We start from the raw sequence: 14,878 nt of genomic DNA on the forward strand, positions 1-14,878 counted from the left end.
CCAGACTTCAGAACCAACACTGCTACGCCGATACCGCCCAAGAAAAAGCAAAAAGAAACGATCAGTGCCCTAAGACGGAGTCGAACCGGCGACCTCGTCATTACTAGTGACGCGCTCTACCAACTGAGCTATCAGGGCGAGGGCATGCTCTGATCAGATGAGATGAGGACTCGCTGTGACGTTTCTGACCGTTGGTGTAATTCCGAAAATCACACTTCACCCAACGACCCTGTTTGATGAAAAGAGTTTGTCGCTTTGCTAGCTCAACAGCCTGGTAATCTGGCTACACGACTGTACTGTGACCCTTATCAGACCTGGCTTCTCCAGAACCCCTCAGCAAGCACAGCCATATGCAGCCGCTCTCTTGTTCTCGCGGGTTCTCTACGAGGAAATGGGAGTAAGGCGAGTATTACCATTCCTGGCGGGTTTCGGATAACGGTTTGTCGATTCGGGTCGGGCCAAGGCAAGGAGGCTATGATTACATGCCCTCAGTACGCCGTCGGCCATCATCTTGGTCTTGGTACGCCCTTTCGACACTGGTGCTAACTGTCTTCCTTATGATCATGAGATTGCTTTCATCGCTCGCTCCAGTCTGAGCACTTGACAATTCTCGTCTGTTCGAAGGCCGAGGACTTCTCACCCGGAAAGAGTAGGTTGAGCCGTCTGGTCTGAGACTAGGCTCTGTTGCTTCAGTGGCAGTGTTCTTGCTACCAGTGGCCGTGCGGTTGTCTGAGCGAGACTGTTCAGAGAGCGACTCCAGAGCGTATTGCACTACATCTGGGCCATCCATGGCTCCCCAGCGTGTGTTGATCGATTTGAAGAAGTTTCCGAGGGTTGGGATGGTCGCTGCCATGATAGCGTAGTTGGTCTCGACGCTTAACCAAACAAAAGGCAGGACAGCTTGCACCGGTGCGAAAGGCGGTTCGGTGGTGGCCCACTGGACTGAAGTATAGACTTGAAAGGCTGCGGCGACCGGGATCAGCAGACGCGAGCCGAAGGCGACAAGGATTGCTGCCTTGTAGCTTCGTCGAGTGTTGACGGCCCAGAGAATCCACACTGGTATGGCGAAGATGATGACTTCCAAACACGAGTCCGTGACGGCGACGCCGATCCATCGATTTTCCTTCAAAGGCAATCAGCGCGTATGCCATATCATCGGAATCAGCACTTGCTTACGTAGTTTTCGCAGTGCTTTGCGTAAAGCGTCTCCGGTGTGTGATTCCCGCATCTTGTGCCAACCAAGGTCATCACCACGACCGCCCAGACCGTGCATAAAGCGACCAAAGCGTAGCAGGTGATCCTCTGCGATCGGTGTGGTGTTATTCGGAGATGGAAGAAGAGCATCGCAGCTTTTGTAATGGCTATAGCGCCCACGCTGAGTATGGCAACTGCGTACATGCACTGGCATGGTGTTATCGAAAGATCTGATCTTCAAGTGCGGACGAGACTCACCTTTTCGGCACGCCGAGTATGTGATTCGGCTACAAGAAATGATGACTTTCCGAATCCATTTGAGACCGCAGCGCACATGACAATAGTCTGCGCAACTCCTATCGCCTACTTCAAGTTACTTTGACTGAGCTGTGAGATGGCTGAGACATACTGACAGTCGCCAGCCCGCATGCCAGATCATCCAAGCCAAGAGAAGATCGAAGCGAGAATCCGTTGTACAATCTGATCATGAAGCAAAGCAATGTCCATGTCATCAGCACGCAGCCGACAACAAGGATGATTCCGCCGTGGTCATCCGGAGTTATTGTGAAGGTGCGTGGACCTTCCACGATTGTGAGCGACGACATTAGCCGATGGTCTTGACAGTGCTGGCAGAGGATCGAATCGTGAGTCGCGTTGCAGCATCAGAGAGCGGTATACAACTTGGTGTGGGTTTCAGAGACATGTGGGACAATGACATTTTTCACACTGAGACAGGTACATCAGCCATAATCCGGAAGGCAAAGGAGTGGTAAGCATGAAATTGAGAGCTTGAATGCCACGTAACGGGTGCTCGCATAGCATGACGACGTGCAGGGCGCAGATGGACTTCATAGCGCCGACAGTGACAGCGAAGCTGCCTCCGTTCACGACGTTCGAGCACAGCAGACGGATGTGACGAAGGTCAAATCAACGGCCACGATGGGGTTACCCACCAGTATTTCCGTCAGGCTCGACTGTGCGAGAACACGGGCACATAGCGCCTTAGGTTGCGATGGGGCCAAGCTTGCATATAGAAAGTCTCTCTCTCTGATGACGGCTCGTCCAATTGGTGGACATCAGGTGGAGGTGACGAGTTTGGATTTTGGAGTACACCACTCGTTGGGAGTAGCGTGTGCGAGGTGCAACTCACTGGTCTTGACTGAAAGATTTGGGCATTATCGCGCCACCTGAAGCGTCAGGGTATTCGACGCAGACGCTAATCCTTAATCCTGCATGCTTGTTTTGAGTCGCTGAAGGCAACCGCAGAGCGGCTTCGAGACCGGTCATGCTGCCACGCGCATCCGAGTGTCATCACGCGATTCATTGGTACAGCAGCGAGGACGCACGGCAGTACAGACATTATGTGTGAGATGTATTCTGAAGCGCCTAGGGGTGACCGCCGTTTTCGTGCCCCGCTGCACTAAGGCCGATACGCTGCCCAAAAAAACAAGCTCCACAACATGTGAAGCTCATCCCACTCAGAGCTTATGTTCCACCGCAGCTTACCTCGCGACTCCATATCCGCGAAGCACAGCAGCCAGCCCCGAAGCCTGTTCTTGGATCAAGTACTCACAGAAGGTCGTACACTGGCGATGATGGCTTCGCTGGGCTGAAGATGAATGAGATTGAACGCAAAAACGTTCTCCTTTTGACAAATCGATGCGCTTCACTCAACTAATCTCGCTTCTCAAGAGCCTCACATGGCAAACAATGCTCCCGAAGTGAGTGCTTACGGACAGAAGGGGAAGCTCGGCGTAACGCTTTGGCTTATGCTACAAAGATGCCCAGTAGTGATTCAATCTCAAAGCATACTTTATTTAGCGCCCTCATAGTCACCCACGTGCGGAGCTTGTGAGATGTGCATACTCGCCTCTCTTTTGCTTCATACCTCTCACATCAAAAGCCTTCCTTCGCCTTGCCTACAAACTTCCGCATTGCTGCAACGTGTCGAGCAGGCGGACGGCTCAAGATGTCTCACAACATGGCAAAGGCCCCTTGCGATACCGACCTCGACCTGGGCACCGAAGACTCGCCTATGGCCTACAAGGTCGGGACTGCAATAGATCAACATGACATGCGACGTGTCGGCAAAGCGCAAGAACTGAGGGTTGGCACACGGTTATACTCAACAACAGCACCCTCATGCTAATTGCTGCCCACAGCGCAACTTCCGTCTGATCTCAGTGATCGGTTTTACGGCAGTCTTGATGTGCACATGGGAAGCTGTTTTATTGTGAGTGTTCGATTCCCATTCAAGAAAAGGATCATCGAGATTGACGACACACGAAGCACAGCCAGTTACATCTTGCCCAATGGAGGGCTCGCGGGAATGGTATGGATGTATCTAGTGTCGCTCTTCGGCTTCTCGTTTGCCATCCTATCCATGGCAGAAATGGCCAGCATGTGAGTTTTCTTCAATTCGAACTTTTCGGCGATCATGCTGACTTGGCCAGGGCTCCTACGTCAGGTGGACAATATCGGTTTGTCGAGCTGAGCCAATGGATTGAAGAGACATGCTAATATTGATAGTACGTTTCGACTCCTCTTTGTGCACCCCGATCCGTCTTGAGACAGACTCAACACCACTCGATGTTAGGGCTTTTTGTTGCCACAAGAAGCGCGCACTAATATTTAAAACACAACAGACTGGGTATCAGAGTTCTCGCCCGCCAGGGCTCAAAAATTCCTATCATATATCACAGGCTGGCTCTGTGTTCTTGGTTGGCAAGTAAACATTGGCGGTATCTCAACCATTCATCCCATCCAAATCGTTCATTCACTTATATTCTGACCTAGCTGGATGTTATCTCGTAGCCACGCAACTCCAGGGCATCATCAAGCTCAACGACTCAGAATACACAGCGCAGCCATGGCACGTTACCGTTATGATCATTGTGGTGGCTGCCGTCGCTATCCTCTTCAACACGTTCTTCGCGAAGAAGCTTCCGCTCATCGAAGGCTTCATCTTGATCATTCACGTCTTCGGCTTCTTCGGTATTCTGGTACCCCTGTGGGCTCTCGCCCCACGACAATCGGCAAAGGCAGTCTTCACTCAGTTCCAGAATGCATACGCTTGGCCCTCTCAAGGACTCGGTTGCCTTGTGGGAATAAGCGGTCCTATGTACGCTCTGATCGGTCCAGACTCGGCTGTGCACATGGCTGAAGAGATCAAAGATGCTTCTCGCGTGCTTCCGCTTGGCATGATATGGACCCTCATCGTCAACGGGCTGACTGGATTCATCATGGTCATCACCTTTGCTTTCTGCATCGGTAACTTGGAAGGCGCTCTGGCGCCGACGTACGATTACGCATACATCGATGCCTTCTACATCGCCACCAACAACAAAGCCGGCGCAACGATAATGGCGTGTCTGATCATCCTGATGTGCATGTGCAGCACGATCAGCAACGTCGCCACGGCTTCACGTCAAATGTTCGCGTTCGCGCGCGACAAAGGGATGCCCTTCAGCAAGTTTCTGTGCCAGTAAATAACCGCATACTCGAAATCATGACACACACGAGACGCTGACCCGATTCTGCAGCGTCCGAGCCGGATGGGACATCCCGCTCAATGCCGTTCTGATCTCTTTCGTGATCACAAGTCTCCTCTCTCTGATCAATCTTGGGAGCAAAGATGCCTTCAACGCCATCCTTTCACTCGCGGTCGGAGCCATTTTGAGCTCCTACATCATCTCAATCTCATGCGTGGCAATACGCAAAATCAGAGGCGATCCGCTCCCACATGCACGCTGGAGCCTAGGGCGAGCGGGTCTGGCCTGCAACATCATTGCGGTGGCGTTTCTGTTGTTGGTCTACGCCTTCTCGTTCTTTCCCTTGGCACCAAACCCAGAGCCAGTAACCATGAATTGGGCCTCTCTTTTGTATGGCTCTGTGGTTTTGTTTTCCATTTTTTATTATTTACTCTTCGGGCGACATGCATATGAAGGGCCCGTGGTTCTGGTCAACAAGGAGCTGTAAGCGGCAGTTTTCATGCAGTTGATGTTTCATGTTAAAGATGCAGAGGTAGCTTGAGGGTTGAAGTGAACGATCGAAATTAGCTGTTACACCTTCTCCGACTTCCTAAAAATCGTGCATGCGTATCAGCGACAGCAATGAAACAAAATTTGCTCCCTTGATTCCTTCGGATCCCACCTCTCACCCGCAGCCGTACGCGCGTCACCCGATGTAGTTGAATAAATCGGACCCAAGCTCTTCCATGAAAAGCTTGGTGGCCGAATCAGAGCTTACCGGGCGTTCTGCATCTGTCGTCGAGACAGCCGAGTCCACTGCAGCAAGAGCATCGGGCTTCACTCCAGATGCATATGGAGCAAGTCGGCTCCGACTGTCTTTGGGAACGTCTATCAACGTCAAAGACTGATCGGCCGGAGCTACCGTATCTAGGCCCGGTGCTGCTCCACTGCTGGAGGACCGAACGAAAAGCCCACTAGATGACTTTGGGGGCCCATACGGCCGTTGCAATGTCTTTGGCGAAACCTCTGAGCTTTTGAGAGCCGTCTTTGACCTTTTTCCAAGTGTTTGATCCACCAAGTCCGACCGATGCGGAGATGCGGAGCCGTGCCAATGGGACACTGACGAATCAATAGCCTGGTTTCCTTGTATTGCAACGGGTGAGCGCATGCAACTTCCATTATCGTCCGCATCATAAAAGCTATCGAGCATGTCGCCGCCGTTGCTGTACGCCATGTCATCTTGACTGAGTGACAGTGGGCTTACATGACCCTTGTGTTGCACAGCAGCAGCTTCGTCAAAGACCGAGAGCTGGTCCAGACTGTGAAAATCATCGGAATACACGTCTTGCTCTGCCAGTCTTGCAGCTTCCGAAAACTTTAGTCGTGGTAACCCCGGCTCCGGCGCCAACTTAGGAGCAATGGGCTCCGGGTGCATAGTCCTTGGATATGAGACTGGACCAGTATTCGAGGGGATGTTGACATGTAGAGAATTAAAATTATCGATCTCGGGGCCTCTTGGTGGAACTCGACCAAGTGTAGACGAAGTCTTTTGCGACTGAGGAAGAGGCAAACTAGGCTTCACCTTCTTACTAGCCGGCATGCTAAGTTGCGTCTGTTTTGGGCCAGCGACGTAGTCTTGCTGTTGTTTGTCTGTCTTTGGCTTAGGTGGCTTAGGTTTCTTGTCTAAGCCTTCCCGACAACAAAGGTGCTTGCATGCGGTCTTGTCTTTGCAGTTGTGGTTACAAGCCCATTTGCCATTCTCCAACTGCTTGGGTTCTTGGGGGCCTGCAGGAGCTGCCGTCGCACCAGTCATTCTGTTTCTGTTGACCCTCACGGGCTCTACGACCTCGTCAAAGTCGTCAATGCTTTCGAAGCCGCCGTTCCCTGCGAGGACGAAGTCGGAATCATCAATGTCAGCATCGCCAAATTCGTCGACTCCAGTACCAGAGGCCTTTCTTTTTGACCCGAGTCTGGCTCCATCCTGCACTGGTACATTATTGGCTCTGGTCCTTTCGTGCGTGCCTCCGCCGGCGGTAGCAGCTGGAAAAGCGTGCAATGGTACTTCAGGCTTCAGGATAGCACTTCTCAGCGTCCCGGCTAATAAGGTCAGTGAAAGTTTGATGGAATGTGGTCAAAAAAATCACTTACCGATCTGGTCACACATCACGTAGGCTCTGACCGTTTGAGTAGCATTGTCCAGCTTGGCTTCGAATAAGACCTCTTGCCCTGTGCTTAGTTTCTTCGCGCTGATTCTTGTAAGCTGAGAGCAGCATCAATCTTGGGCAATTACATTTACCTGATGCGCGCAAAGTGGAGCAGACATCCGTCTGAGAGCTCCGCAATCAGACAGACGTAAACGGCCTTATTTTGGAAAATTTCCGGAGTCTTTTCGTTCATAAATCCGATGTCGGCACAGATCCTCACAGTGACAGGACTATCTGCGCGGACAATCTAAGTTCATTAGTAAAGACGGGAGAATTAGTACGGATGGATGATTGAGCTCACTGGGTTTCCGACCATCTTCAAAGCCACACGCAGCTTCGGGAAAGCCCTCGCCTTTTCTTGCAGCTGTAAGCCAAAGGGAGGGTTACGGGACAGGATGTGCTCGAGGCGAATTTGCTCCGTTGTCTCAATATCCTCCACGGTCTTCAAGCCGACGGCTACCAGTTTGCGAACGCTTATCAGACCGACGCCGTCAAGCTGTCTCATGTGTAGTGGTGAGTCGTCCCAAACATAAGCACCAAGGCTGCGAGCAAGGGCAAGCGCGTTGCGGGCGGTGACTGAATCTTGAAGGTGTAGCTGACAATCGATGACACACCTGATCACCCTCTGTATGTTGGAAAAGATGAGGGTCTTGGCCGTGTTGAAATCCATTCGTTGCTTTTGATCCTCAGTAGGGAGTTCTATAGCTCCGAGAACCGCCTGAATGATGAGCGAAATCTTGTGTGCAGGAGCGTCCAGGTTCACTGGAATCGGGAACTTGATCGAAGCGTTCTGGTTTAGGGCTTTGTAGGTTGTTTTCTCGCCACTCCGAAATCTGATCTCATGGAATTCTGCAGCTTGTGCAATCGATGAAAGAATCTCAGATGTTTTAGCTTGTCGTGGCAAAGCGAGCAATGTTATCATTGTATCGAATCGCAAGTAGTATCGAGCCATAGCATCGCCAACCTCTGTGCATTGCAATTTCGGAGCATTGTGAACCAAGTTATTCCTTTCAAGAAGCGCAATCTCCTTGATGCATATATTTTCGAGGCGTTCTTCAAGATTTCGGCCTGCAGTGTCGCCATCGAGGTTGTAATAGTCAGGATTCTCCTTCAAGCGGACGTAGAGAAAAGTGCTTGAGAGCCACCTCTTCGCCGTTGCGGCATTAGTAATCGTGCCGAGACTGATTTCTGCATTCAAGTGATCGATGAGGTTTCTGTGCATACAGCTCTCCAGAATTTCTTGGCCAGAAACCATCTTCTCGTAGTGCTTCTGCTTCTGCAGACGGGTCAGGATAACGGCCACCGCAGATTTATCGAACTGAGGCCGACCCGCTCTCCCGAGCATCTGCATGATCTCGAGGTCGGAGTACTCCTTGCAGCTGCCAGAGCCACCGTTGCTCTGGTACGCGACGGTGTTCTTGATGATCACCATATGGCAGGGCAAATTGACGCCCACAGCTAAAGTAGAGGTGCAGCAGATGACATTGATGTCACCCTCCAGATAGGCACGCTCGATTGTGTTGCGATCGTTCGCTGAAAGACCCGCATGATGGTATGCGACGCCGGAAGAAACAGTGTCTGCTAAGAGGTCAGTAGAGCCGCCTTGTGTTTCTTTGGGGCGGACTTGCCTTTCAACTCCTTATCTTCTACAACGACCCGCCTGCTGGGAGCTTCCCATAAGCGTTCTTTCGCGTCTTTCGACGCCCACCAAGTACCCAACAGCTTCGCCGTCTCAGCGCAAGATGCACGCGTGAAACAAAATACCATGATTGGCTTGCGCTGTGACCACTTAGCAACGACATCCGTCAACTTTGAATTGAGGGCCTTTTCGAAAGCGAATTCATTCCCAGTGGCATGATAGCCACATACATGCTTTGCCAATGGGACAGGACGGAACTCCTCGCCAAATCTCTCTCGGGGCGCCGGAATTTGGGGGGTCATCGAGTCTTTGCCAAGCCATGTTGCGATGTCCTGTGAGTTTGGCACGGTGGCGCTGAGAGCAACAAACCTGATGTCCGTGCCAACCGACTTCATTCGTGAGACGATTGCCTCCAATGTAGCGCCGCGGTCTTCTTTCAGTATGTGAACTTCGTCAATAAGGAAGAGCTTGACCATCTGCACGAGCTTCTGGTGATCCCGCCACCTGCGCGTGATACTGTCCCACTTCTCCGGCGTGGTGATGATGATGCTGGCATGCTGGACATTTCGCAGCTGAGCATTCTCAGTATCTCCAGTGAGTTCAGCGACTTGCAAGTCCAACGGCGCGAACTTCTTCTGCCAGTCACGCTGGCGCTCTGAGCAGAGAGACTTAGTTGGAGCCTGATATATGACCTTGTACGTCCCATTAGCGTGGTTGGTTATCAAGCGGCAGATAGCAAGCTCGAGAATAGCTGTCTTGCCGCTGCCGGTTGGAGCCGATAGCACAAAGTTGTCGTTCGTATCGTACATGACAGGGAAGCATTTCGACTGCACCGCGTTGAAGAGAGGAAAGTGAAACAGCGACCTGAATCGATCTGGCAGTCTGTGTGTCGGAATGAGAGTGATGCCTTGCACTACGGGAAGACCTTGTACAGTTGTCGGGGGCTGAAGCTTCGATCGAGCCTCTAACCGTGGTTCCACGGCTCCAGGCTCGTCGACCCATCGGCGTGAGTCAAAATTCGCAGAAAGTGTAGCCGAATCATGTTGTGGTCGTCTGCCATGACTTGGTTGCGCGGCTGGTCGATCAAACATCTGCTGTGTGTCTGTCGATTTTCTGGTTCTAGCGTTTACAACAGGGCTTGACGGCAACGTTTGGTTGTAAGGTGAAGAGCTGGAGGGAACGCCAGTGCCAGCGTAGGGGTATCGAGCTTTCTCAATTAGCACGGCTGTGGAGTGAGATGGAACATTTCTTGCTTACAAAGATCGAACTGGCTACCCAGTGACGGTTCGTGCGCTTGTGGCCTTTGCGACTCGTGCTGAAAGTAATTGGGTTGAGGTGGAAGCATCCTAGATTCCATGTGTGTTCTGCGGTCATAGTACACGGCTTGATCAGAGACGTCCATGGCTGAAAGGTCGTCGTAGTATTGCTCCAATGGGATCTCAAGGTACCTATCTCCCCGAGCAACTCGCGGGTAGGCATCACCGTTGTCATAGGCCACATCCTCATCATGGGCGGTCGTGTCGTCGTCATAGGAGCCACGCTGAGCATGACCATCGTTGTACACCGCTCCACGCAAACGCGGCTCACGCGCGCCACGCTGCAGCTGATCGAGCTGATCAAATATGCGTTGATTCATGATGTCTGATGGCGCATGTGATCTGTTGTCGCTCCTCATTGATATGCCGTCGAAGAGGACCTTGCACCGCAAGGCGGACCGAAGTCGAAGCGACGATGCAAATTGGACCAGAGGTGATGTCGGAATAAGGTTGATCTGGGTGCAGAAGGCGCGACCATGTTACAAACCTCAGGCCGCGCAGCTTTAATGGCTCCGAGACGTAGAGCATCGCGACTGTGTTACGGTCAATATAGTAACCAAAATTGTCTCAGTACCTGTGCGTATCTACACAAACTCCGAAATCCAGTACAGATGGTTTTATGGTATCGTCCTGTATCCAACCCGATTCCAAATCCCGAAATTCATGGCATTCCATCCGACTCCGTCTAAGAGCGCTTGTTCGGCGTCAAAGGATCAGAGCTCTTCATCCGCGCCGGTCGCCGCTCGAAAGTCGGAGTGCCAGGCCTGCTCGTCGAGAAAGCTTCTCCCCTCGGCAAAGGAGATCTATTGACGCTTGCGACGGACTCCAGATCGAAGTACGATTTCTCGCCATCTCTCTTGTACTCTGACACGTTGATGGGAGGCGGACGCATGGTGTTGCTGGATCGAGGTGTTCCGGTGCTGTATAGATATGTTGCGCCGAGCACGGTTGCTGTGCCCACGAGGTACTGTTCGAGTCAGTCAGATGCGTACGGAAACATTTATGGTTGCGAGTACTTACAAATACAGTAATATCGAAATCGAAAAGTGACACGCTCGCAAGGAAGCTTAAGATGATGGAGAAGCTCGTGGCGAAGTTCTTGGCGATATTGTCGGCGTACTTTATCACCAAAGACACAGTGATGCCGCCAAGTGCTTGGAGGCCGACAGCCATCCAGACGGCCGAGTTGTACCCAGCGAAGAAACCGCTCTTCGAGATGTGCTCACCGTCCTTGAAAAGCACACCGATAAAAAGTGCAGGCCAAAGCGAGTAGAACGAAAGCTGCACGTTGCGGATCCAGACCGAAGTGGTCTGCATGCTGCCTTTGGGCTCTTTCAGGATCTTCTCAAAGTAAACGCCGGCCAGGCCGGAAGCAACGCATGCGAGCACAAGCGCGATGAGGCCGACACCAGCCTGGATGTGCGGACTCTGATTGGCGACATCCTCGTCAATACCTTCGTATGTAGCCGAGCGCTTGGTGAGCTGGCCAGCAGCTACGTTACCAAGCGCTTTCAGGTCCCAGATATTGCGGGGCGGGTGGGGAGCAAGAGTCTCTTTGAGATCTTTGATCGTGAGGACCGTGTCATTGGTGTAGCCAACAGGATACGAAGCAACCGCAACGCCGAGCGTGAGCAGCACCAAGCTCAGCCATCTGCGTGAGTCCAACACTTTGCCCAACAAAACCACGCTGAAGATGGCAGTGGTCAAGATCTTCAGTTGACTGGTGACTTGGAAAGTCGCCGCGTCCAGATTCCCTGCCGCAATGTATTGCAAGCTGTTCTGCGTGGTGTACAACATCGCTGGTATCGCCATCTTCCAACTGTCTCCTGCGAACATCGAGCCAGCCAACTCTTCGAACATCCCCAGTATCGTTGTCGACTGCGACGCCTGCGGTTTGGTCGTGATTTCGTACAACGCCATTGTGAGCGAGATTGCGAGCTTAATGACCTCGTTCAAGAAGACCGCAGTCGAGGCGTGATAGCGTTGGCCGTTGACTGGGGGCATTGTCTGAGAGTAGTGCATTACGAGAATGAGGGCGGAGTTTTGGAACGCGAGCTGGCCACTTTGTCAGCGTCTTGAATACATTGGCACACCGAGTATACAACATACGGCAGTGAGCGAGGCTATCCTCCTACGCGATCCGCCCAAACTCGCGGGCTGGCGGGCATCTGCGGCCATATTGACAGCTCGACTTTCTATCTGGAGTTCCCTAAAATGCTGTTTATAACCAGAAGTTGAGTACGAGAGATACCTTGGAAGAAGCGATCGCCTTCAATAGGGGCAGAGAGAAATATGGGGGGACGCCGAGCTCAACCGGGCGAAGCAGTCACAAGACCCCCAAACGCAAAGGAATCGATCGTGCAGCGCCAGCAGGACAGCTCAGCAGACCGCCTCGAAGCAAGCGAAAAGAAAGCGAGATGTACTTAAGAGGTAATGGAATGTGAGAGTGCCCGACCATGTCCCTTGGCGCATGGAGGCCGCGGAGGGACGATTGGGTACGTGACGTTGTCGCTTGCGCTGCGCTGGCGCGCGCAAGTGGAGGCCAGGCTCAGGGCGCAGGGCGCGATCGTGGAGCAGCCAGCCCATTCGCAGATCTGGAGAAATCGCAAACCTTCGCGCACAGCCACGCCTTGCCGGGGACCTTGATAATCCGCTTACCAGGAGTCAATTGGCGATCTGCGGGTGCAATCGAGGACGAGACGAGGCTTGTTTCGTGGTCCGGCAAGTCTTTACCGATTTAGCCTTGTGCAATACGAGATGTGGCATTCTTCACCTGGACCTCTGGCGAGGTATGTGAGAACTTATCTGGCCGAGTTTCCGATTCACTATCTCACGGGACGTCAATAGGCACACGATGGCCGGATACCAGCAGTAAGGTTTCGCGAGCTTCGTGTCGTCCAAGTCCAAACGTGGGAGGAGGAAAACGATCAGATGAACAGTAAAAAGGTAAAATTTCTCGCATGGGATAATACAGACATGCCCGGATCGGATGTTGGCACATATCGCAAAGGTAGCACCCCAAAATAGTTATAGTTCCCCGTGAACGCGCCCTCGCCCCTTGGCTGAACAGCCTTCAAAACGTAGAAAACAAGAACCAAGACAGTCGAGTCCCCCCTACTACCTCGCTATACATTGCAATTCAAAGCTCACAGACCAGAGTTATCGTCTATTTCTGGAGCTGAGAGTAGTAGAAGTTCTCCTCGGGCACACGGCCACGGAGGAACTGGGGCTCGGAGCCACGGACGTAGATGTCCTCGTAGAGGACCTCAGGGGTGGCATCGGGCGGGGGCATGGCCTCGGCCTCGGCGACCTCGGCGTCGACGTTGGAGCGAGCCTTCTTGTCGATGCTCTTGAGCTCGTCCTCGGTGGTGACCTGCCACTCGAGCAGCTTCTGCTTGAGGCCGGCAATGGGGTCGTTGGTGCTGCGCATGCGCTGGATCTCCTCACGGGTACGGTAGGTGGTGCCGGGGTCGGACATGGAGTGGCCACCGTAGCGGTAGGTGACGTACTCGTAGACAAGAGGACCCTTGCCGGCGTTGCACCACTCCTTACCGAACTGAACGGCGGCCTTGACGGCAAGAGCGTCCATGCCGTTGATCTTAAGACCAGGAATGTACTGACCACGCTTGTAGTAATCGGTGAGAGCGGAAGAGCGGTTGGCGGCAGTACCCATACCATACTTGTTGTCTGTCAATTGTTAGCGGCTGATTCTTCATTGGTATATTGCGGGAACAAATGCGCTTACTCTCGCAGCCGAAGATCACAGGCAGGTCCCACAGCTTAGCCATGTTGAAAGCCTCAAAGACCTGACCCTGGTTGGAGGCACCGTCACCGTAGAGAGCAAGGCAGACGTTCTTCTTGTCGGTGTACTTGTTGGCGAAGGCAATACCAGCGCCGACAGGAACCTGGGCACCGACGATACCGTTACCACCGTAGAAACCGGGGGCGAACATGTGCATGGAACCACCCTTGCCGTAGGCGATACCCTCGCGGCGGCCGAGCAGCTCACCGATGATGGACTTAACGGTGCCACCACGCATCATGGCGAAACCGTGGCAACGGTATGCGGTGATGACCTGGTCCTGCCTGGTGATCGCGTGCTCGATACCAACAGCGACAGCCTCCTGACCGGTGGAAAGATGGCAGAAACCACGGATCTTCTTCTCCTTGTACAGACGGTCGGCAGCCATCTCCATGCGGCTGCAAAACATTTAATGTTAGCCCGCGCTCCTTCTGTCAAGCTCCTAGACAACAATTCCTCCGAAGATTCGCGATGCCCATCCATCCTGTCCCAACCGCTCTTATCCGGAATGGCGATCACATACCGCATGGCGACCATGTCGTAGTACATCTGCTTCAGCTCCTTCTTGGTAGTGTCGAGGGTGTATGAGGGCGGGTCGAGCTCGTAGGTCTCGAAGGCCTCGTCGGAGAGGCGCACAGAGAAGGGCTTGTCATCCTCCTGTAGCAAGAAGTGGGATTAGCTTCCGGTCTTTTGCATTCCTGCGCAAATACGCATCCTTCCATGCGCAATTGATCCGGGCGAACGTACAGAGGGGACCTCCTCGGCGTGGAGCTGGCTGCTGGCGGCGTCGGTGGTGACATTGCGCCTGGCGACCGGGGCGGCGAATCTGAGGGCCCTGGGCGCGGCGGCGGCCCTAGGCGCGAAACGGGACAGCATCTTCGGGTGAACCTCGACGAAGGCGAGGAGCAGGTATAAACGAAGGTATGGAGAAAGAGGGAGGGGTTGGTGGGCGGCGAGGTGAGGTGAGGTGGTTGAGGCAAGAGGATGCTGTGGCAGCTGGCGTGGTGCTGTGCTCTGCTGGGCCGGCTTTGAGATTCTCTTTCCCGTGTTGAGCTGCAGAACCCGTCCGTGCTTTCCGAATTAAACTCGCGCGCGCCCGCCATCCGCTCCGGAAGAGGACCTCAGTCTATCGGGCTGCGACAAAAACATCAACAATGCAATTATTTTGGATCAACTCTTCGATGATAGTGTCAGATACCTCTCGGCCTGGTGGCAGTATGGTTGACGTTGCGCTCTCATCATCACAAACGTTG

The 14,878-nt window shown here is 53.0% G+C and overlaps 5 protein-coding genes across 5 annotated transcripts; 1 reads left to right on the forward strand and 4 right to left on the reverse strand.

Annotated features, from left to right (window-relative positions):
* Positions 1-478: 478 nt before the first annotated feature.
* WHR41_02523 (uncharacterized protein) lies at positions 479-2,171 on the reverse strand (the record flags this gene model as incomplete). Its single annotated transcript, XM_069371129.1, has 5 exons — positions 2,148-2,171; positions 1,608-1,920; positions 1,453-1,557; positions 1,177-1,401; positions 479-1,123 (listed from the first exon to the last, which is right to left on the reverse strand). Exons 2-5 carry the CDS (start codon positions 1,797-1,799, stop codon positions 479-481), a joined length of 1,167 nt encoding a protein of 388 aa, XP_069232069.1. The 5' UTR covers positions 1,800-1,920; positions 2,148-2,171.
* A 992-nt stretch (positions 2,172-3,163) lies between these two features.
* WHR41_02524 (uncharacterized protein) lies at positions 3,164-5,172 on the forward strand (the record flags this gene model as incomplete). The annotated part of the gene is made up of 7 exons (XM_069371130.1): positions 3,164-3,301; positions 3,357-3,427; positions 3,484-3,597; positions 3,648-3,674; positions 3,868-3,935; positions 3,991-4,678; positions 4,737-5,172. The coding sequence occupies 7 exons, from the start codon at positions 3,164-3,166 to the stop codon at positions 5,170-5,172; spliced, it is 1,542 nt and encodes a 513-aa protein (XP_069232068.1).
* Positions 5,173-5,638: 466 nt separating this feature from the next.
* WHR41_02525 (uncharacterized protein) lies at positions 5,639-10,143 on the reverse strand (the record flags this gene model as incomplete). The annotated part of the gene is made up of 8 exons (XM_069371131.1): positions 5,639-5,716; positions 5,929-6,761; positions 6,813-6,910; positions 6,961-7,115; positions 7,170-8,446; positions 8,497-8,677; positions 8,738-9,714; positions 9,765-10,143. The coding sequence occupies 8 exons, from the start codon at positions 10,141-10,143 to the stop codon at positions 5,639-5,641; spliced, it is 3,978 nt and encodes a 1,325-aa protein (XP_069232067.1).
* Positions 10,144-10,357: 214 nt separating this feature from the next.
* Positions 10,358-12,333, reverse strand: WHR41_02526 (uncharacterized protein). Its single transcript, XM_069371132.1, has 3 exons — positions 11,933-12,333; positions 10,844-11,878; positions 10,358-10,790 (listed from the first exon to the last, which is right to left on the reverse strand). The coding sequence occupies exons 1-3, from the start codon at positions 11,999-12,001 to the stop codon at positions 10,509-10,511; spliced, it is 1,386 nt and encodes a 461-aa protein (XP_069232066.1). The 5' UTR covers positions 12,002-12,333; the 3' UTR covers positions 10,358-10,508.
* Positions 12,334-12,755: 422 nt separating this feature from the next.
* Positions 12,756-14,633, reverse strand: WHR41_02527 (Pyruvate dehydrogenase E1 component subunit alpha, mitochondrial). Its single transcript, XM_069371133.1, has 4 exons — positions 14,373-14,633; positions 14,149-14,282; positions 13,569-14,023; positions 12,756-13,510 (listed from the first exon to the last, which is right to left on the reverse strand). Exons 1-4 carry the CDS (start codon positions 14,499-14,501, stop codon positions 12,990-12,992), a joined length of 1,239 nt encoding a protein of 412 aa, XP_069232065.1. The 5' UTR covers positions 14,502-14,633; the 3' UTR covers positions 12,756-12,989.
* Between the last annotated feature and the right edge of the window lie 245 nt (positions 14,634-14,878).

This window comes from Cladosporium halotolerans (genome assembly GCF_011745625.1).
Source record: "Cladosporium halotolerans strain TM138-S3 chromosome Unknown Sca6, whole genome shotgun sequence".
Lineage (NCBI taxonomy): Eukaryota > Fungi > Ascomycota > Dothideomycetes > Cladosporiales > Cladosporiaceae > Cladosporium > Cladosporium halotolerans.